At 44.3% G+C, this 22,759-nt stretch overlaps 2 protein-coding genes across 2 annotated transcripts in view; both read left to right on the top strand.

Moving 5' to 3' along the window:
- Positions 1 to 108: 108 nt before the first annotated feature.
- On the top strand, positions 109 to 16,588 carry eftud2 (elongation factor Tu GTP binding domain containing 2). Its single transcript, XM_056580508.1, has 28 exons — positions 109 to 275; positions 671 to 773; positions 977 to 1,142; positions 1,421 to 1,499; positions 1,640 to 1,715; positions 1,829 to 1,894; positions 1,996 to 2,031; positions 2,922 to 3,012; positions 3,104 to 3,186; positions 3,466 to 3,632; positions 4,133 to 4,257; positions 4,383 to 4,446; positions 4,552 to 4,642; positions 5,451 to 5,586; positions 5,865 to 5,992; positions 6,315 to 6,508; positions 6,752 to 6,863; positions 6,957 to 7,097; positions 7,300 to 7,401; positions 8,519 to 8,601; positions 8,945 to 9,031; positions 10,144 to 10,270; positions 10,626 to 10,713; positions 12,358 to 12,476; positions 12,987 to 13,081; positions 13,370 to 13,523; positions 15,445 to 15,552; positions 15,901 to 16,588. The coding sequence occupies exons 2-28, from the start codon at positions 672 to 674 to the stop codon at positions 15,994 to 15,996; spliced, it is 2,916 nt and encodes a 971-aa protein (XP_056436483.1). The 5' UTR covers positions 109 to 275; position 671; the 3' UTR covers positions 15,997 to 16,588.
- Positions 16,589 to 19,142: 2,554 nt separating this feature from the next.
- The window catches only part of gjc1 (gap junction protein gamma 1), a 29,747-nt gene continuing 26,130 nt past the window's right edge, over positions 19,143 to 22,759 (top strand). The window contains exon 1 of the mRNA XM_056580519.1: positions 19,143 to 19,799. The gene's annotated coding sequence lies outside the window, so the exon portion shown is untranslated. The remainder of the gene's footprint in view (positions 19,800 to 22,759) is intronic.

Raw genomic sequence — 22,759 nt, forward strand, 5'->3', positions numbered from 1 at the left:
AATGAATGAGCAAGTGATCACTATAAATAACTATTCATGTATTTATTCATGACATTGTTTGAGGACCAACACAGTTTATCTTGTCTTTCCTGGATCTTCCCAAACGGTAGAGGGCAGTAGCCGCCTTCATTAATCCTTAACAAAGTAGCAGAAGAAAAACAAACGGAAAGGTTTTCATCCGCATGGCGGTATTCAGCAGATAGTCTAAATATTGTAAATAAATAGTCGTCCCTTTTCCGAATTTAAGTTGTATTAGAGCAATTGAAAAGATTAAGGTGAGTGTTCTGCTGCGCGTTTTCTCTATTTAAGTAAGAGCCTTATTGCTTGTAGTGTTCTTACTTCCTCGACGTAGCAACGCAGCTGAAACGTTGCTTGAGAACTCATTCATCGTAACGCTTGTTAGCATGCATGCTATTCAGCGTGCTAATGCAATCATATGTGAATTGTCTTTAGATACAGTGCTCAAAGACAATATCGTAAACTTCTTATATTAACATTGCTACACAATTCTTCACAGCTAGATTGATAGCTTGTTCATAACATTAATTAGTGGTTTCTTGACCTTCTCAACGTTGCACTTTGTCCATAAGCCATTGTCAATTAAATGTAATGATGTCGATTTCCCTGAGTATTCATACGATAGAGCACATCTCTCTGATCGGCTTTAAAGGATGGAGGCGGATCTATACGACGAGTTTGGTAACTATATCGGTCCGGAGCTGGATTCTGATGATGACGATGATATTGAGGCAGACGACAGGGATGTGGATGAGGTGTGTTATGCTGACATTGTTGTTTTAAAGTGATTACTGATGTTTGTTAGCAATGAATATGCACAGGGTATATTCATTTATATGAATGTTTTCCTGTGCTACGGTTATGTGGTATCAATGTTTATTTTGCTGCTATATCGGTTTGTATGTTGACACTACTGCAAGGATTCTTGAAGTACTTATGTCGTCCGATTCCAATGCAGCCCGATGATGATGAAGACGAAGATGAGCCGGCTGATGCTGAAGATGACGTTCCTGGGATGGAGGTGGTCCTGCACGAGGATAAAAAGTATTATCCTACAGCGGAAGAAGTCTATGGGCCAGAGGTGGAGACCATCGTCCAGGAGGAAGATACCCAACCTCTCACAGGTTTGTTACACAATAAAAAGCACTAGCTAGCTAACACTTTTACCCCAAATTCCTTAAAATAAGTGCATTCAAACATCAAGTTACAACCCAGAAATTCAGAAACAACAATTAATCAAACAATTAATTGGACAAGGTCAAGTGCTACAATTAAGGAACAAGAGGAAGATAATATATAAAATATTTGTATTCATTGTGAATGATCCACATTACCATAGACACAATGACCCTTATGACAGTCTCACTGAATGGATTATGTAACGCTTGGCTCTATCTTTCAGAGCCCATCATCAAACCTGTGAAGAATAAGCAGTTCACTCTGATGGAACAGGAGCTACCACAGACTGTTTATGACATGGAGTAAGGAGTCAAAACGCTTGCTCTCTCAATTAAACAGTACTGCACAAAAACACATGTTGTCGGCACAATGCTCTCACTCGACGTTGCAGTTTTCTTGGTTTCTTCAATAAGATCGGATTCAATGATTGTGTGTTTCACAGATTTCTCGCTGACCTGATGGACAGTCCAGAGCTGATTCGTAATATCACCCTCTGCGGCCATCTGCACCATGGCAAGGTCAGACCCAACCTGCTGATTGCTGTTATTGTTTTAATCAACGGCTTATATTTCTACAGCCCGGTCTATAGTGAGCTTATAAACGGAATGTCTTGCATTGTGTTTTCATATAGACTTGTTTCGTTGACTGTCTGATCGAACAAACTCACCCAGAGATCAGGAAGAGGGACGACGTGGATGTGAGTTGCTTATCCCCCATAAATGATCATGTGTTTTAGTTTTGATTTATGTTGACCTTGAAAGTGGTGTTATGGTTGCTAAATAAGAGTTTTTCTTGCAGCTTCGATACACGGATATCCTGTTCACCGAACAAGAGGTAAGAGACATGTTATGGCACATTTCCACCGAGCGGTGCAGTTAGGTCCGGTACGATGAGGTCCGGTGGGTGCGGCTCAGTTACGGCTTGCGTTTCTCCCAGCGACAGTATCCTTAAGTTAGGGCGGGGTTTTAGCCGGATGGTGATGGTTGTGGTAGCTACGTAAGCATCGTGACATCACAGCAGCCCAACACAGTTGAGCCTACTAATAAATCCAATGAAAAAGAAGAATGCGACACATTAAACAAAGAGAAACAATGTAGGATGTCCAAGAAGGACTGCATTTTCTTAAATAAACTTAAGCATTTGCATCCAGAAATACATTGCGGGTACTGTGTTTGTTTATTTTCCACCTGTCACCCGGTAGTGACTGGTCGACAGTATAATCAAACGACGGCGCGTGTATCTCTAACTTGTTGGCATCCTTTCAGACGCTAGGAACCCCAACGGTGAAGTATTGAAAATAGGTACAGCTCATCGCGGCTAGGTCCGTCCACGCCCACTTTTGGCGCTGGAAACGTGAACCGTACCACACCTAATCGCACCTAACCTTACTGCAACGCTTGGTTGAATCGCGCAATAAGTGACATACGTTTCAGTATTGCACTGCAACTCAATAAAGCTGAAGAATACTGTGATGCTCTGAGATGGTTCTAATTGATTGATATTTTGTGCAGAACAAAAATACGTACAAAAATTCGTTTTTAGTGTTGCATTTGCTGTCAAATGGCAATTTGTACCATTTGTAATCTAGGATGCGTAGTATTTACTTTCAATCATGCATATGGAATAAAATGACCTGCATAGCTGTTGTCAGTCTGGTTGTAAATGAAGGTCTACAAAATGTGTTTCTTTTCCATTGCTAACCTGACCACCTTATTTCTCCCCAGAGGGGCGTTGGTATCAAAAGTACCCCTGTCACTATGGTGCTGCCGGACTCCAGAGGCAAATCCTACCTGTTCAACATCATGGACACGCCAGGTACAGTGCCTTCTGAAGCAGCTCGGTGGGTTTACAGGGGATTTAACCGTACAATTAGTTTATCTGACACTTAATTGTCGAACCCTCGCAGGTCATGTCAACTTCTCTGATGAGGTGACGACCGGAATCCGCATCTCGGACGGAATCGTCCTCTTCATCGATGCAGCCGAGGGAGTAAGTCCACCGGATGGTTGAGGGGCTGGCCTCCCAGACGAACCCCAATGTCCACAACCTGCCATCATGCCAAACCCTGACTCACTCATTGAGTCTATGTGTCCAAAATTTATTGTAAACTGCTTAAGAGTCTAATTAGAGTCTGACTATATAACCGGTAAATAGAAAGTCCCATTTCCCCCCTAACTATCTCTACGCCCTACCTATTGACGAAAAGCGGCATGGTAAGCGGTGGTGGGTAAACGCATGACCGTTAACACTTCTCCCCCCTCTCTCAAGGTGATGCTGAACACAGAACGTCTGATCAAGCATGCCGTACAAGAGCGTCTGGCCATCACCGTCTGCATCAACAAGATCGACCGCCTCATTGTGGAACTCAAGCTGCCACCCACAGACGCCTATTACAAGCTGAGGCACATCGTGGACGAGGTCAACGGCCTGCTTAGGTACCTATTCTCTTTGAGAATTGAGCGTTTAAAAAATATGCTGTGCACATCTCAAGGTCACGTGGAATTTATTTAATGGTTGAGCAGTTTTCATTTTTGTTTTACATTATTGTAGTCTCTAAGGCTAAGCAGATACCCGACAGTTAATGCTCCCTAATCAAGTTTTCATCTTGAGGGACCGTCGATTTCTAGCTAATTCTGGGACAGTTGCTGTCCATGGTCCCTATTTAAGAAATTAAATGAATAATACTTGCAGTTTAAAAAAAATACTGCAAAGTAGCTATATGAATTGGAAAATACTTGTCTGTTGCATAATGGTTACATCTCTGGAATCTCAACAAAGTGTGTTTTAAGTTCAACGTAAGAGCTGAAAACCAAGTACAGTTCATTAGATGTTTTAGGTTGTGTCTTCAGATGGTTATTGAAGGTGAGACATTTTGCAGATCAAATGGAGCTAGCTCATTATTGACTGCCTGTGTTTGTCTGTTCCTGGTTCTCAGCACATACTCTACGGATGAGAACCTGGTGATCTCTCCTCTCTTGGGGAATGTGTGTTTCGCCAGCTCCCAGTACTCTACCTGCTTCACCCTTGGCTCCTTCGCCAAGATCTACTCAGACACTTACGGTGAGAGAACTATTTCACAATGCTCAACGTTGAATCTGTCTTTTTTCCCTCACCAACCCTCCCTTCTGAATAATTCAAATGTATATTTACTGTTTGTGAAGACTTGTTTTGTTCTGGTTTTGCAGGTGACGTCAACTACAACGACTTTGCCAAGAGACTCTGGGGAGACATCTACTTCAACCCTAAGACGTCAGTCACTTGTTCAAATGGATTTCAAAACCGTTCAAAATCCACCTGGTTCGTTGCCCTCCCCATCTCTCTGGCCTCATCCTTTGTTTGATTTGAATTTCCCAGGCGGAAGTTTACCAAGAAGGCCCCAACCAGTAACTCCCAGCGTAGCTTTGTGGAGTTTGTTCTGGAGCCCCTCTACAAGATCCTTTCACAGGTCAGACGCGTGTGTGCGTGTGTGTGTGTGTGTGTGTGTGTGTGTGTGTGTGTGTGTGTGTGTGTGTGTGTGTGTGTGTGTGTGTGTGTGTGTGTGTGTGTGTGTGTGTGTGTGTGTGTGTGTGTGTGTGTGTGTGTGTGTGTGTGTGTGTGTGTGTGTCAAGTCATATCACTTAAGAAAGGACTGGGCAATTGTCAATCCAAAAAATTCTTGGTTGACTGAATTTCAACCAACTCTACGACCAGTCGATTGGTTGATGGAGGAAAGATGGATAAGAAAGAAAGATTATGCATGTTATTTCTAGATTCACTTTATGGGGCACGTGCACGCTATTCTACCTTGTAGCCTGAATATAGTGTACCTTATCTGATGTGCATATTCTTTTTATATTCTGCAAATAATAAGGGCTGCTTAATTCATTGCATGAATCGAAATTGTTAGTTTGGTCTCTGCAATTACCTATTACCTATAACAGTTGCATTAAATCCATAAAAAGATTTTGGCACCTGTTACAGTAAATTCAAATAACAAACTGTTACAAATCGGCAACAATTGCTCTAACAAATCCCTTGCATTGCTGTTAGGGGCACTAGAATCACTGCGGTCTGAGGAATCATTACAGCTTAATATGACACCAAGCAATGCTACAGAGTGGCCATGTTGGCCCATTGATACACTTGAATGAATGTGTGTGTATGCATCTTTCTGAAATCACAATATACACCAAATATGTTGTATTGTTTTTTTAACAGAGGTTAAAGTCCTGATCAGTTGTGGTGGTTCTTTCCTGGCTCTTGTGCCGCTGCAGGTGGTGGGAGACGTGGACACCTCCCTGCCCAGGGTGCTGGATGAGCTGGGCATCCACCTCACCAAGGAGGAGCTGAAGCTCAACATCAGACCCCTGCTGAGGCTGGTCTGCAACCGCTTCTTCGGCGAGTTCACGGGTAAGCCCCTCTGGATCGCTGGGTCGCCACGCCACCAAGGGAAAGTAGCTGCAAATGCTTGTTTTTAGCCTCTGCTAGTTTAAAGGGTGGAGGTTCCACTATTACTGTAAGAGGTGATGTATGGTTAAGTGGAACTGAATTACATGGTCAACTTAATTATGTATTATTATTTTTCCTGATTTCTTATGATAATTATTTTGTGATGATTCTTGTATTATTCTGTTAAATAAATGTCTCCATGTTTTGCATACCCCCCCCCCCCCCCCCCCCCCCTCCAGGCTTGGTGGACATGTGCATACAGCACATCCCGTCGCCACAGGAGGGCGCAAGAGCAAAGATAGAGCACAGCTACGCCGGTAGTCTGGACTCGGACCTGGGGGAGGCGATGTTGGAGTGTGACCCTGACGTGAGTCACGCCACTGATTGGGCTTAATGGTGTGCAGGCGGGCGGGTGACGCTGAAACCGCCGATAGGCAGAAATATATCCATAACTGGGCGAGCAGGAGAGACTCGACACAAGCGAGCCGCTAACCTTTGCCACAAGACGACTTAGTGTACTGTGCGCCACGATTCCATGTGCCGTTTTCACCTCCCGGGACCATAATTAAAAGAAACGAGCGGGAAGGTCCTACTTCGCCCTCCCAACTTTCTCCGCCAAACTAAGGGTCTTACAGTCGTTCTCGCACACATCCTAAACTTTCCACCACCCCCCCCCCCCCCCACTGCAGGGCCCTCTGATGTGCCACACCACCAAGATGTACAGCACGGAGGACGGCGTGCAGTTCCATGCCTTCGGCCGTGTGCTGAGCGGCACCATCCAGGCGGGCCAGCCGGTCAAGGTGCTGGGGGAGAACTACACCCTGGAGGACGAGGAGGACTCCCAGGTCTGCACCCTGGGGCGCCTCTGGATTTCTGTGGCCAGGTAGACGCTAGGGCTGCGCAATATATCCAAAAAAATATCAGAATCAACACAGTGAGTGCGATATTCCTTGAACAAGTAAGAACAATTATGGGACGTTTTTTTCAAATGTGATGGACCGAGAGAAAAAGATCTGTCCTTCCAGGCACATTAAGGAGGGTGGTAGATGGCCGACTGGTCATATATAGAACGGTCAACCTAAAACAAAGCAGGGTCTGACCAGCTGTCTGGTTTCACCCACCACAGGTACCAGATAGAGGTGAACCGAGTGCCGGCTGGGAACTGGGTGCTCATCGAAGGCTGTGACCAGCCCATTGTCAAGACCGCCACCATCACGGAGCCCAGAGGCAACGAAGAGGTTTGGGACTCAAGACTTTCTTGGAAAAGCACCCCATGTAGATCGAGATCAAAGAGCATTGCTTTGAGCCCTTTTGAAACCTCTTGTGTGTAGGCCCAGATCTTCAGGCCGCTGAAGTTCAACACTGCATCGGTGATCAAGATCGCCGTTGAGCCCGTCAACCCGTCGGAACTGCCCAAGATGCTGGACGGACTCAGGAAGGTCAACAAGAGCTACCCGTCTCTGACCACAAAGGTACAAACAACAGCCATTTTATTTTGCATCCCCTGGAGGGAAATATATTCAGCGTTGGTGTCCTTTGGATATGACACGATTATTTGGGACGTATATAGAATATTAAACATTCAGCTGCAGACGTTTCTATTGGTGGTCTTAGTTGGTGGGTAAGTGTTCTGTCATTATCATGCATGTTTACCCTGATTGCCTTCTTCACCAGGTGGAAGAGTCTGGAGAACATGTCATTCTGGGGACAGGAGAGCTGTACCTGGACTGTGTAATGCACGACCTGCGCAAGATGTACTCGGAGATTGACATCAAGGTCGGTCGGTTTCTATGTTTTTGGTTGTCTTTTGCCTAGGTTTCTATCAGCCCAGCAGCTTGAGGTTTCATTTACCTTCTATCTGCAACCTTTAAAATAAGGGATGCACCGAATATTCGGCCACCGAAAATGGCCTAAAACACAATTTTCGGTTTCGGCCCAAGGAGTAAAAAGGTCGAAAAAAATACAAAATAAAATTGTTTTACTCATTTATTTAAAGGTACATTGTTCTTAAATTCTTGTTATATATTCTTGCTATAAGGTCTGCTGGAATGTTAGAAAACGTTCAATATTAAATAAATATTTTGTCTCAAATTTGTAATAGATTCTTTTTATTGAAAAGCAAGACAAAAAAGTTGATAAAGGACATTTAATTGTTTGATTTATGCAATGGTGAAAAATTAAAGCAAAATGAATGAAAAACAGCAAAAGCCACATTCGGTATTCGGTTTCGGCTTTCGGCCAACTGTTTCAGTATTTTCGGTTTCGGCCAAGAATTTTCATTTTGGTGCATCCCTATTTAAAATCATACTTTCTTTTTTGATCCGCCCATAAACACGGTTGCAAACTCATCACGTCAAATCGGGCATCCATGTGAATTTTGTAGATCCGCGGGCGGTCTATGTCTCATCAAAGTTATCAACGACAACTAGCCAATAAGAGGCAGAGTAGAGCAGGTCAGGACTTAGTTCGCCCTGTCTGCTAAACTCTACTGATTATCTCGTGCCACTCGTTGGCTCGTCCAAACTGCTAGCTCCACCTCCAGGCAGCGGGGAGAACACATCACTGTAAGCAGCCTGTTTTATAGAAGTATGGGGTGATAAGGTTTGCTTGTCATCTTAAAGAGCCACTGAATCTATGGTTTTAGCTGGATTTCGAACACTGAGATAAATAAAAAATTCTAAAGGATGCAACTTGGTTTTTATTTTTGTTTTCTCCTTCATATTTAGGTATTAACATCACTGAATGGCTTTTATGTGTCACTTAAACAGAGACACACAATGATCAATTTCTTTATTTTCTGCAAAAAATGTAGTCACCTTTTTGGGTGATTTTAGGTGTTTCCTTTGGGAAACTGAAAAGCGGCTACCTCTCTGAAATCTGTGCTTGCCGACAGGTTGCTGACCCCGTTGTGACCTTCTGTGAAACGGTGGTGGAGACGTCTTCGCTGAAGTGTTTTGCTGAAACACCCAACAAGAAGTGAGTACCGCCACCATTTTGTCCATGAAACCCTCTAACAACACTAACCTAGCGCTCAAAACACTATCGTAGTTGCTTCTTTCTCTAATGTCCAACATAGCTTGCTCTAAGCTATATTGTTTGCAATACTTGCTGAGCTGTATAGAAATCTGTGCATGCAGTTTTAGAAAACTGGAAACTGCCCTTTGGTGCGTTTTAAAATGATTGTATATGGTAATAAAAGTCTTTAAAAAACCATCTGTGGAGTAATGAAAGATATATATCTGTAGTGGAGTTCTGTCCAGTGCTCCTGTCCTGAGCGTCTGGAGTGGGCATGACTGACACCTGTTACTCCCAATCACAGGAACAAGATAACGATGATCGCAGAGCCCCTGGAGAAGGGCCTGGCGGAGGACATAGAGAACGAAGTGGTGCAGATCACCTGGAACAGGTACGGTCTAACCCCTTAGACCAGGACTCGTGTACTCAGAGGTAACCCCTTGGGATGGGACCTCCGGTTTCTCCAAAGGGTGCCAGCAACGACGAGATGCAGCCTGGTTGGGAATGGGTCTTTCTGCCTCGAACCATATCTGTTCTGCAGTATTCAGTTGGACTCACTTTCTCGACTACCTCTTATGATTTGGTCAGACGGATTTCCGAAACTTCTGAATATCTCTATTTCACACTGGAATGTCTCCATGTTAATACACGAGGGATAGAATCATTAAAACAGTTCTGAGAGTGGAACGATGCAGCCATTTGTCATAACCGTAATGACTCGGGGAGCTATTTTTTATTCGTTACCTGTCGTGCATAGCTAAAGTTTCGATACTTTGACACCTCTTAATGACTAACGAAGTGTGAACAATCAGATTTCCCTGTAATTGGTTCCAGTAGATATTTAATTGGCCCAACCTGTGTTCCCCCTACCGTTTCAGTGTCACTTGGTTGTCCTTAAACTCCCTACTCTAGTCCAACTCAATACATGGGAATTGTAATGTGCACTAAATTAGCTTTGAAGCTTACTGTCAAACTGTCCAAAAACTGGGCCGTAACGATTTTAGCCAATTATGCGTGATTGAATCAAAACTAACATCCAATCATGAATCAGACCCTAGCAGGGGTTCACGCGGTGTGTTCTAAAAATAAGTTTAAATTGCAGTTGAGCGTTAATTGCCATGATACTTGCCATGATTGCATAGGCTATTAAGTGTGTGTGTGTGTCCAAACGTTATCTCGGAATGGTACTGCGACATAAGTCGATTCAGTCGAGTCATTAAATTATATTCTACCTCCCTTTGCACTTGTACAAGCGTTAGCCTCCCATACAGGGACGCTCTCCTCCTGGCTTCTCTCTGATTACCCTATAGTGCCTGTAGCGATGCTGTGAGATCACTCACCATTAGGCTCCCCTCTCCCTGCTCTGTCCCTCCTCTTCCATTAACACCCCCCCCCCTCTCCCTGGGTTAACCTATCTTGATAAACTGCTTGGCAGACATGATGCTCCAACCTTGTCCTAACAACCACCCATTCTCCTCTGCGTCCTGTTCCTGGCGACGGCAGGAAGAAGCTTGGCGAGTTCTTCCAGACCAAGTACGACTGGGATCTGCTGGCCGCCAGGTCCATCTGGGCCTTCGGCCCCGACACCACTGGGCCCAACATCCTGGTGGACGACACCCTGCCGTCTGAGGTGAGGCGCCCCCACCGCGGGGGGACTCAGCCGGGCGTCTGCCGCTCGGCATGCCTGGGGGGCTCCATGGGGTCTGGGGTCGTAACATGGGCCACACGGTTGGATTCTCCAGAGTTCACCCGGCCAGGCCCAGAATGTATAGTCCGGAGAATCTGAGGACGATCATGCGATAGCGTGACAAAAAATGGCCTACTAGTGTGTATGAAGTATTTACGCAATTGTATACTAAATACAATGAAGTCTTTCTTCTACTAAGAAATGATCTGCCCTCCACACACGTTTTGTGTGTGTGTGTGTGTGTTTATGTGTCGACACAAGGTTCCTCCAACCCTGCATGTGTGTGTGTTGTCCTTAGGTTGACAAGGCGTTGCTGGGCTCCGTCAAAGACAGCATCGTTCAGGGCTTCCAGTGGGGGACCAGGGAGGGCCCGCTGTGTGATGAGCGTAAGTTGTACTCACACGAGGATGCACACGCACGAGCACACGCATCACTCAAACTCGCACACGATTTGGCAAGGCATGCATAGATAATACACAACTAGCCCTCTTATGCATAGAGAATGGACAACAAATGCTTAGGCGTTTACCATAACTCAAATGTACATATGCATTCACATCCAAAGACAATATTCTGCAGTTCAGACATGGCCCCTTCTTCCTGATGTCCTTTTAATGGGTCATAAATTGAGACAACCCTCCTCAATATACGGCCAAAGGTCTGGCAGACTGCAGTAGTTACTAGGGCTGGCCCGAATGCCATTTTTCAGTATTCGAATACCCGTTCCAGAAAAACACACCATCAAAAACAACATTAATAATCCCTATATACTCCCTGGAACCGATTTTGACAGTATCTGCATATTTTGTTGAAGATTTAATAGCTTTTGAACGTTAATTAGTAGGCCTAAGTAAGGGTTTCTTAGTTTTTCCCTGTGGAAGCGAACAGCTGTTGTTCCGTTCCAAATCAGCTGTCCTCTTCCATCTCAGCCCTTACGGGAGCTTTTCAATTCATCCTGGAACGTGCATCTTTTCAGGGACTTTGTACAATAAATCCATAGCAGATACCGAATATTGATTTTCTTATGTGTCCATATTATATCCATTATATTTGTATTCCCAAAACGCTCACGCTCTGCAGCAAGCCAATCACAGTTAATTGGTGCGGCGCTGTACAGCGAACGTAAACAACTAAGCTAAGGTTAGCATTTCGCTAAGCCTTACTTTTCCTCCCGAGATCCCGCTGATGTGATATAAAGTAAAGGAAAACAAGATATCTATTCTTCCTCCACCTCTCTCGCTTCTCTGCTTGGTGTCGCTTATAGTTTGCCTCCCTCGCTCTGGTAACGTCACGTACATGAAAAAAAAAAAATGAAGCTCTGAATACTGATTTAAGCTTTGAATACTAATTTTCCGAACGAGTATTCGAATATTCGAATAATTCGGGCCAGCCCTATTAGTTACCAGGTTTTCATTCCAGGTTCAGGAAAATGGACTCAATAAGGGTAGGCTGAAATTTTCCTGAAATAAAATATTTGGTTGAAATAAAGTACACATGCATTTCTTAAGTAGGTAGATGTACCACTCAAAAAACTCACATAAGCTGCTTTGAGACATGTGCAAGTCCTGGTAATCTCCTGATATTCTCCTGATGGGCCGTATGTCTGAAGAACATATCCGGACATTTGCACCCTGTAATTCTCCTGAAGAAATACTACCCTTGAGGTAGTATTTTTTTTTTTCTGGAGGAAATGTAAATTACCGTTCTGCCTCCATGCTGTCGGTGGTCAAACCAAAACACTAACGTGACAGCGGTCACTTAGCACCTCTGCATATCCAGCCCCTTGCAAGCCCACCCCCCTAAACCATCCATAGGTTCTTCTGATATTGAATGACACCGACGTCCTAATAAAGCATCAAGTCTGAATCACCCTCAGGGTAGATTCTCTGAAATGTAAAAACGCAGAGGACATGTCTGAAAACAGCTATAGTATGACCCCCTCCACTCTTAAGGGGGTGTTATAAAGTACTGAGTGGCGGTGGTGTAGGCTCCAGCAGGTCTATAAACAAGCTATTGTGTTCTCTATCCAGCCATCAGGAACGTGAAGTTCAAAATCCTGGATGCCGTGATCGCCCAGGAGCCTCTGCACCGAGGTGGGGGTCAGGTCATCCCCACCGCCAGGAGGGTGGTGTACTCCGCCTTCCTCATGGTGAGCTCAGCCACCGTGTGTGTGTGTGTGTGTGTGTGTGTGTGTGTGTGTGTGTGTGTGTGTGTGTGTGTGTGTGTGTGTGTGTGTGTGTGTGTGTGTGTGTGTGTGTGTGTGTGTGTGTGTGTGTGTGTGTGTGTGTGTGTGTGTGTGTGTGTGGTCTCCTCTTTCTCGCTCTCGCTCACTTATATTTTTCTCTCTTCCTGTCACTGGTCATCTTTCTCTAGCTCCCCCACTATCTCTGACCTCCCCCCCGACCCTCCAGCCTCGGTTCCCATAACGTTCCATTACCCTGATTGGGGCGGCCATATTGCTGACATGCCTTCACTTTAATTGCGGTGCCAGATCATTCTTCTTCTTCAAGCGTTTCCTTCATTGCCCTGTTCCCCTTCCTTACCTTTTTATCTCTTATCATCCAAAGCGAATCTTACTATAAATCATTAATGCCGAGCTTGCCATGTTGTGGACATAGTGTGTGGGCGTCATACTAGTGGGGTGTCCCTTGTTTTGCAGGCAACCCCCAGGTTGATGGAGCCCTACTACTTTGTGGAGGTGCAGGCTCCAGCCGACTGCGTCTCTGCTGTGTACACGGTGCTGGCCCGGAGAAGGTCTGTCCCCACAATGCCATTTTAACAACGTGCAGAGATTTTGAATTACGCATATTGCATTTTCTCGCACTCCATGCAGAGAGTTGAGGTGTTTATAGCCAATAATACGTAATCAACAGTTTTGATTTCCTACAAATTACATCCCATGGTTCATGCTAATGCAAAAAGGGTTTTACATTTATTTTGATTCAAGGACTTTACCAATACACCTTAAATAAATGGATAAAAAAAAATTCTCATATTGTTGAATTGGGTTTTGATGAGGTCTGCTGCTTTTTGTGGCTACAGAGGACATGTGACCCAGGACGCCCCGATCCCCGGCTCCCCCCTCTACACCATCAAGGCCTTCATCCCGGCCATCGACTCGTTTGGCTTCGAGACGGACCTCCGCACGCATACACAGGGACAGGCCTTCGCCCTGTCGGTGTTCCATCACTGGCAGGTAGGCCATCCAACCAGCTGCTGTCGTGAACGTTTGTATCCAGTCCTCGTGCTGACCGCGGTCCGATCCTTGCTACCTTTTCCTCGTCTCCTTTCACAAATTAATGTTTTTCGTGGAATTAGCTGTAAGCATTGATCCTCTTATCTGTCCCCCTAGTATTTCATCCAACCCTGATCCAAAGTGCCATTCCTGTATTTTTATCTTTTATTAATGGTCAGTCTCAAATGGCCCTTATTTAGAGGTCCCATGGCATGAAAATGACACTTTATGAGTTTTTCTAACAGAAGTATGAGTTCCTCTAGCCTGCCTATGGTTCCCCAGTGGCTAGAAACGAGCACTAGGTATCCTGCTCCGCCTTTGTCAAATGAAAGCTCCGACCCGCCGCTTTGGAATTTGGCCCCATATGTCATCATAAGGGGCCAGGTTAACTCCCCTTTCTCTGCTTTGTGTGTGTGTGTGTGTGTGTGTGTGTGTGTGTGTGTGTGTGTGTGTGTGTGTGTGTGTGTGTGTGTGTGTGTGTGTGTGTGTGTGTGTGTGTGTGTGTGTGTGTGTGTGTGTGTGTGTGTGTGTGTGTGTGTGTGTGTGTGTGTGTGTGTACGTACTGTAACGCAAGTTTTGTCCACTTCTTTGTTATTTGGATAAACGTTCTGCTGTTGGTTTTATGGTGCATAACGCGTAAGGTTTGCGTAAAGCTCCCATTTGGTGTAAAGACTAGACTGCGTCGGGTTCTCTGACGTCTCAGGTACTTCCATTACGAGACTCGTAGTGGGGGTTATCTCGGCCGTTGTTCAGAAGGCATTGGGGGGAAAGGAACTTTGGCTTTGACTCCCTGAAGTCCAGATTGAACCGCGACATGGAGGAGGTCAGGCGGGAGACAATCCCGGGCAACAATCCCTTTCTCCTCCATGTCGTGGTTCAATTTGGACTTCAGATTGACGTGGAAGAACCAGAGAGGTCGGAGAACCCGACGCAGTCGTTTGAGAATCATAACATCCTCCGGAGGAGCACACAGCTTTTGGCCGTGATAATATATATATTATATAGATATCTATATATTATATTATTTTGATTTAGAGCTCCAGGACTCCCGGAGTGTTCTAGAATATTTACAGAACATGGCCAAAAGCTGTGTGCGCCTCCTGATGATATTATGAATCCGAGCCATTGCGATACATCCACTGTTAACACTAGCTCATGGTACCGTGGCCGCAAGCTGCTCAGGGCCACACCCCCATCCTCCACCTTGACCCGCCTCTAAAAAACGCACGTTTGTAGAAGGCTCATTGTGGGACTAGCTTGTAGTGCCTGTAATTCTCTTCCAAGTCTGGATTTCTTGAACGTCTTCAAATACTGTAATAGTGGCCTACTAACGCCTATATAAAAACCTCCATAAAGTAGCATGCCATGGGACCTTTTGAAAGGTCACTTAAGAGGGTCTTGAGTCTTTTACCGTTTAAATTATGCCAACTGTTCCTCCGTTCACAAGTTCCGACAAACCAGACGTGCCATCCCCCACCTCCTACATCGATCCATAGCATGTATGATATGAAAGGCAGGCTGTGTTGAGTTAATGATGATGAAACTATTTCCTGTTACCCGGTGTGCTTAAACCTCAACATGCGTACGTTTTTCGCTAATGGAAATGCCTTTCGATCACACGACCAAAACCTGCGGCCTCCTTCCTCCTCGCGCTGTCTGTGTCATTACCAACGGAGTAAACAAATCTGACTTCTGATTGACGAACCAAGTGAAAGCTAGGCTATTTCGGGCCTGACAAACGCCTGCGTGTTGGTCACCACCTTTAGGCTGGCACCACGCGTGGCTCGACAAGACCTTGCGGGAATCAAACCCGATGACTGGAGAGCACCCGTCATGTCTGATGCTGTATATAAACCGCCTACCTTGTGTGTCGTTGCTCCAGATTGTGCCCGGTGACCCCCTGGACAAGAGCATTGTTATCAGGCCGCTGGAGCCCCAGCCCGCCCCTCATCTGGCCAGAGAGTTCATGATCAAGACGCGTAGGCGCAAGGTGAGACCCAAGTGCACCGCACGTCATCTGAAACATGTTGCTCATTATGCCTGATTGAAAAGGTATGCGTTTGAATTTGTTTGAAAACTACAATGTGTTCCCCGTAACTGTAGCTTGGTATTCGGCTTATGTGGTAACTCTTGGTGGGAAAAACACATCCTGTTCCTCTTACATTTTTCACTTCCTACCAGCCCTCGGGGCCAGGGTTGTGTTCCCATTGAACAAAAGAGAAAGCAGGCTGGTTTAGGAGAACCACAGCATCCTCCTTAAGATCCAACAGTGTTAATCACAGAGAGTTAAAGTGGGGTCTGCAGCTCATACCTCCTGTTGTCTTCCCCTCCCCCCAAGGGCCTGAGCGAGGATGTGAGCATCAGCAAGTTCTTCGACGATCCTATGTTGTTGGAGCTGGCCAAGCAGGACGTGGTGCTCAACTATCCAATGTGAGCCACCGGTGCCTGGGGGCTTACCCCCCCCCCCAACAAATCCACCACTGCAGAGTCACATGTCACACTTAGCAGCCACGTCTCACGTTTTTCCTTCTGTATTATCGTCACTGCAATTGTTTGGAAGGAATGCCCATTAGAAAGGGCCTGGCCCATAGGTCTTGAAAGACTGTAGGTCTTTGAAGACCTATTCCAATGGGTCCCATTCCAATGGGTGACTGTCCTCATTGGGGATTTGTCTCCGTTTTATGATGGCAAACTTTAGGTTAGCCAGTGACCTAATGCTTGTCTAAATACCCCCTGTTCACTGTATGTTTCAATTAAATATGGTGAAAAACAGGCAGCCCTTATTACTGATAGACGTTTCAGTTGTCCTCAAACTGTTAGTGATGGCTCAATGTGACATGTCCAGCTCCATTTATGCAGTTTATGACTTGTTTTTTTATTTTTGTATAAATACTTCATTTATAGAAACACCTTTTGATGAAACCATACATGTTTTTTATTGTTTAAGGAAATGGGATGTTAATAATGAATGAATTTTGTGAAGCTGTTTGAATAAAATGGATATGTCTTTTCAAACATGTATATCAAGTCTGCTCTGTTTATCTAGACCTATTCCTCTCGGAACATGTAATTTGAAGTGAGACACTTTAAAGTGGTGAAGAAATGGTTGGAGTCAATTAGTGACAGTGTTGGTGATTATAGTTTATCGGAAACTTGAACAGAATTGGTGTTTAATTATTCTGAACATGTAGACATATGACAGTATCGGTTTGCATGTGCCATCATGAAAGTCTCCCTGTTGATAATATCTATATGAGGTAGAGCAATTTGATACGCATTCATAAGCCATTTCTAAATCTACCATTTGGTGACCAGTGGAAGTGTCAACCTGATGTATGATGGATAGATCCGCCTACAGTTCATCCACTGGGTAGGACTCCCACCTCTTATGTCAGAAATGGGTAGATTTGGAAATTGATTGTAATAGCTCATCAAACTGACACTTGATGGTAAAGTAAAGGCCATTTAAGCATGAACATAGTCCAGAACAAACCATTAATGCAGTGAAGGAGGGGGTAATTGAGCTGCTCACAAAAAGTAAACGCATGCATTTTAATTTTTTATTGAAGCCAGCATAATTTCCTATTGAGCCCGCACCTGTCATATGAAAAGTGTTGCATGATTGAACTTGACTTGTTTAGAAACCACTGTCATTGTTCTGACAACACTGAAGTCACTGTTGGCTATCTTCAAATTATGCTGACCTGACGTGAAAGTCAGTCCTGACAGGAGGCCCCTACAACAGTCTCATGTTGACAGGGTCACACTGCTGGCCCCTGACAACGGCCAGTGATGACAGCACCAGGGGCTGGGCGACGTTCGTAGAAGGTAGGGGAAGCTGTCGGCAATGGCTCGGGAAGCTTTGACCTTTTAGGACGAATGCCACGCTGCTGTCCTTTTTGAGAACAGAGGTTAGGCCTTTGTTTTCTCTTTTTAATGGTGAAGGATAGCAGAACTCTAGCCTTGATAAAGGCTAGAGTGTTGCGATAGCACTCAATCACCTTGAGTGTTCCCCTGTTGGGCGACAGCTTGTCCCGAAGTGAGGTGATAAACTCAGCCCGAATCTTTACTTTCTAATGAAGTCGTCCCTGTACGCCCTTCCATCCTGGCATGAGCCATGACGCACCCCCGCGGCCATGGTGACGGATGGTTGGCGTTCATGCCGGTCTGGTCTGAACACATCGCCCTCGAGCGGTCGGGACAATCTGTGGACCCAGTGTGCTAAATATAGAGAGGAGCGACACTCTGGTCCTGGTCGGCCATGCTGGGGGCACCCTCCATGCAGCTGAAGCTGAAGCTGAATCTGACCCCTGGAATCCGGTGTAAACCGGTTAGACCCGCTTCCGTCTTTTACATGGGTTTCAATTGTATTGCATGGATGGCCTATGATAATCCATGGGGACAACCATGAGAAGAGAACATCTGGACAAATCATCAGATTTCATCAAGTCACTATCCGCCTCTCATTGGGAGGGACAATCGCTCTGTCCTTCATTCATAGTCGCCTACCCTTCAGACTCATGCACTGCCCGGCAGGTCAGTGAATTAACTTTATTTGAGGGCTGGCTGAGCTGGCAAGGTTGGCAAACAAGAAACAACATAAATAAACGTGTAACCTCATTAAAAGGACTCCAGCACTCTAGGGCACCTGAAAGACCCACAGCACTGAACAAGTCTAATCGTGGATAACAAAGGTCAGACAATACAAAAGCCAGCAGGCAGCTCAGCGTTGTGCACATATAGCAATTGGAAAAAAGGTCTAAGACAGTATGCCTAATGGGGAATTTGGAGGATGGACAGAGCTGGTCCTTGTGAGCAACACCTCTATATCATCAGTATTCTCGTTATACTATGGAAGGTTATCCCCTAATCTATAGGGTTCCCTGAAACATAGTAAGCCTAATTGTTTCCTTGGAAAAGGTTTGAGGCACTTTGAAATCACTTGGTTATGGGCCGTCTAACTGTGTCACTTGGCTTTCCATCCAACAGCTTGAGCTCATCAAAGTTGCATGGGGATCATAGCTTCTCCCCGGGTGCACAGTAAGTGAAACCCAGTGTGATCCATGTTCCCCCTCATATTTGGGCGTCCTTGCTACCCAGAGATGCAGCAGACCTGACTGCTCATGTCAGATGCATCCTGATGTGACAGCTGCATTCTCAAAGGCAGGGTGCCCAGAGACTAGTCATCTCGAGAGCCGGTTCTTATCGGTGGCCATGCCATTGAGACATAATTATTTAACCGTAACATCCAAACCCGTACAGAGAACCACATTTATGCCGTCAACGCAGCAAAAACGAACCATCACCAAAGAGCCATCAAACTAAGGTAAGAAAAGAGATGTCAGTGGGATCGATAGATAAATATATTCCATAAATCCAGCATATGTATGTTTCTAATCATCTGCGTATATAGTTAATGATAGATTAAATATGAGCAGGGGGCTGGCTGCGTTCTGTGAAATGTTTCGACCGCGTGGTCGCTTACTACTACGAGTTGTAGCCTAACCGCCAGAATCCAGAATCGGTCACCTGTCGGGCACGCGCACAAACAGGAAAATACGCGTACGCGCGAACATTTGCGCTGCTTTCAGTCAGAGGTTTCTGTTGTCATAGGGATTCGCTTACCATGAGCTGCTTCGATCGGTCAGTTCGTCAGACGACGACGAATTGTTCGCAAGTGTTGATACATAGGATGTACGTAGACACAGCTGTATAGCCTACCAGCGGAATCAAATAATCAACTAAAATGTAACTCGAAAACGGAAGGCTGCTCCGAAGATGCTAAACCAAAGGGACATTATCGACGACAAGTGACTAACTTATTTTCATAATTTTTAGAAACAAACAAGTCAGGATAACGACATATACACGAACTTATATGAGAAGATAATTCATTTGTGACGTATGACAGTTCTTTCCAAAATGACAATCCCATTGTGTTGCGTCGCTCTGCTGGAATGGACGCATAGGGATTTTGGCACCGATTTTACGCAGCAGACAACATAGTTGAATCGGCATCCTTTTTTTTTTAATGAGAGAATAGCAAGATGTCGATGTTGGATTTAAAGGCTCAACAACCGTGGTAATGCGATGAGATACATGCAGTGACACACCTTCGATTTCACCGAGTGGAGCAGAAAGCAACGGAATTCAAGTTTGGACCCCAATAAGTCCACAACCACAATATTCACCAGGAACACCCCATATCGTTAATCATCTTCACAGGCTCGCATAGCGGTAAGATTTGTATTACCAAAATGGATTTGTCTATATCTGTTGCTCACGATTTGATAGTAAACGCCTGCCTCAGTATCATACAGCATTTAGCCTACACACCTCACTGCAATAATCAATTCATTTTATTCGCTATTTTTTATTTCATATATACATTATAGGCATTCGAGTATGTTTTTCTCTAAACCATGCCCCGTCAAAACGTCCAATGCTTGCATCTCGCATCTTTGCAAGTGAATATCGGTTTGCCTATCGTGACTAATTGGAAATATGGTTAATTAGTGGCCCATGTGTTCGCCTGAATGCCGATATCTCAATAGCCTTCATTCATTGTTCAAGTAATTGAACAGTGTAAGTAATTGACATTGATTTTTGAAATGCTTTTAAATTAAGTCACAGAATTTCAGCATTGTCTTTTGTTCTCATGGCTGTGATGACGGCTGGGTGTTAGATTATGGTAAACCTAAAACAGCTGCACTTACAACAGTCTGATTGTGGCATTGTTTCATTCATTGATGGCCCGAAAACAGTTTTATTTATCATTTCTGTATATTTATTGGACATAATTTAACATACGCGATGATCAACCGGTGCAATGCCAATAATTTAGGTTTTGATGAATACATTATGTTCAAATAAATTAGCCTATGTTGAAAGGTGGTGTCATATTGCATAATCTTGGAATTATATACCTAATCGAGTGTCATTAGAATGATAAATATTTCAAATATAGGCTCTAAATCTATTTACACTATAGCTTTATTGATTGATTGGCTATATGAGGTTTCTCATATGAGGTTTCTCATATAGCCAATAAACCTGAACCCTGATGGTATCAACCGACGGTGGTTTAGGGGGCATCCTAGAGATTTCTTATTTCGGTTTTTTTTATTCAACGACTTCCATCTTCATTTCAATGCACCTTCCATTGATATCTTAAGGTCAATGCATGCATGATGCATCGTATTTAGGAAATGTTTAACATGCCTAGTGGTTATCCTTGGAAATATCCTGGACTCCCATTCTTCATTCAAAACAGAGACCGTTGTGCTGTTTTTCCGGTATTTGAAACAATCTCGCGGATGTCTCTGTCATCCACGGTCCATGTTAGTACAGGAATGAGGGTTCTCAGAATCAATGAAACACCGGCCCAGCCACCTTGATTTTTTGTAGGTAAAGTAACGGCGGATTAAACTGCAAGTACATTGTAGCTCCATGTATTGTTTTTGATGTACAGCTTCTATATGCCGAATTTAGCATTTTTTTTTTTAGGAATAAGCTAAATCAACGTTATTTTTGCTTGGTGAATATGATGGATCTTCTGCTTATTTCCTGCCGCATTCAATGAAATTAATCTCAAATGAGATTTCAGCTGCCCACTACCCCTTTAAAACACACACACACACACACACACACACACACACACACACACACACACACACACACACACACACACACACACACACACACGCACACAGACACACACACACACACACACACACACACACACACACACACACACACACACACACACACACACACACACACACACACACACACACACACACACACACACCACACAGTTCATTTCCCTTCACCTGCTCCTTGGCAGCACTTTGAGATTGATTATCAGCAGATTCTGTGTGGCAGCAAAGTATTGCTTCATAAAACATTCTATTCAAAGGGCCCGGCATTCCTAGAACTGGTTATCATCAGACTCCAACAACCCCCCATACATATGTCCAATAACGGCAGATAAAAGTAGAAACACAAATTGGAATGCATGCTTTTTGGAGAACCACATTGATGTCTATAGAATGCAGTCTTCTAGGAAAGCCTAGTTTTCTGTATAGATTTCTGTGGCGGATTTGTGTTTTGTGATAGATGAATTTCTTGGGACAGTCAGTATGTTTTCATGCACCACTCAATCCGATTACAGCCATAGTTTGACTATGCTCCTCAATTGGACAACTGCAATTGTCCAAGTATACATGACGAACTAAACATCCAGGGTTTTGGCCGTGGACTCAAAGTTGGTGGATATGGCAGAGTTTTACAGAATCTATTTTTTTTAAGATTTTAGCATATGAAAGCTCTCTGACAAATGGACATCAGAAAGATACTTTTGTGGATAAGAGTCTGATTGGAAGTTACATAACGTAAACATAGTTGGGCTGTATATGATATGACCAATAGAAACATTAGGAATATAACCATATATAATATATATGGAATGGTAAAGGGAATGAAACTTTAGTCAGATTTTCCACTCGGGTTTATGAAACAAACACAATGTATTAATTATGTATATTGATGAAGGCTGTGCTTGCTTACAGCAGCCTTAATCCTAACAATGTATATAGGGACAAAATGTCTTTCTTCCTGCCAACTCTTCTGGGTTCACTGTCCTTGCGACATCCTGTACTAGGGTGTTCTGTCCGTACTCTTTTACTGTTTAATTAAACCACACTATATTAGACTAGTAGCTTGCATAACAATTTCATTATTGGGTTGAGTTACCTGTATTGTTCAAGGTGTATGATATCTTTGTTATGACAAAGATGGAATCTTGGGCAGTAACGCAACAACGCAGTAACTTCAACTTTTCAACCTTTATAATGTTTGGCTCTTTCCAAGAGAAGGGAAATATAAATTTCCCTAAGAGTCTGCAGAATCGCAATTGATGCACAACTCATAACTGGAACTGTGTTTGATTAAACCTTGAGAAGCAGCCTCACCTAGTTGTATTGTGTGGTATGTGTTGGCACGAGTCAGTATATTTGTATCTTAGTAAGAAAGACTCGAGTTGATGGGGAGGAGACCCCAGGCCAGGAGCAAAGGAGGATTATGTCCTCCCCGTGACTCAGAGGGACCCTTGCAGACTGCTTCCAAATAACGTCCCTCATGAGAAATGCCTGAAAAAGGAGTAAATCCCGGTTTTGTGGTTTTGCCATTTTCACCTT

The sequence above is a fragment of the Gadus chalcogrammus genome, chromosome 2 (assembly GCF_026213295.1).
Source record: "Gadus chalcogrammus isolate NIFS_2021 chromosome 2, NIFS_Gcha_1.0, whole genome shotgun sequence".
Taxonomy (NCBI): Eukaryota; Metazoa; Chordata; class Actinopteri; order Gadiformes; family Gadidae; genus Gadus; species Gadus chalcogrammus.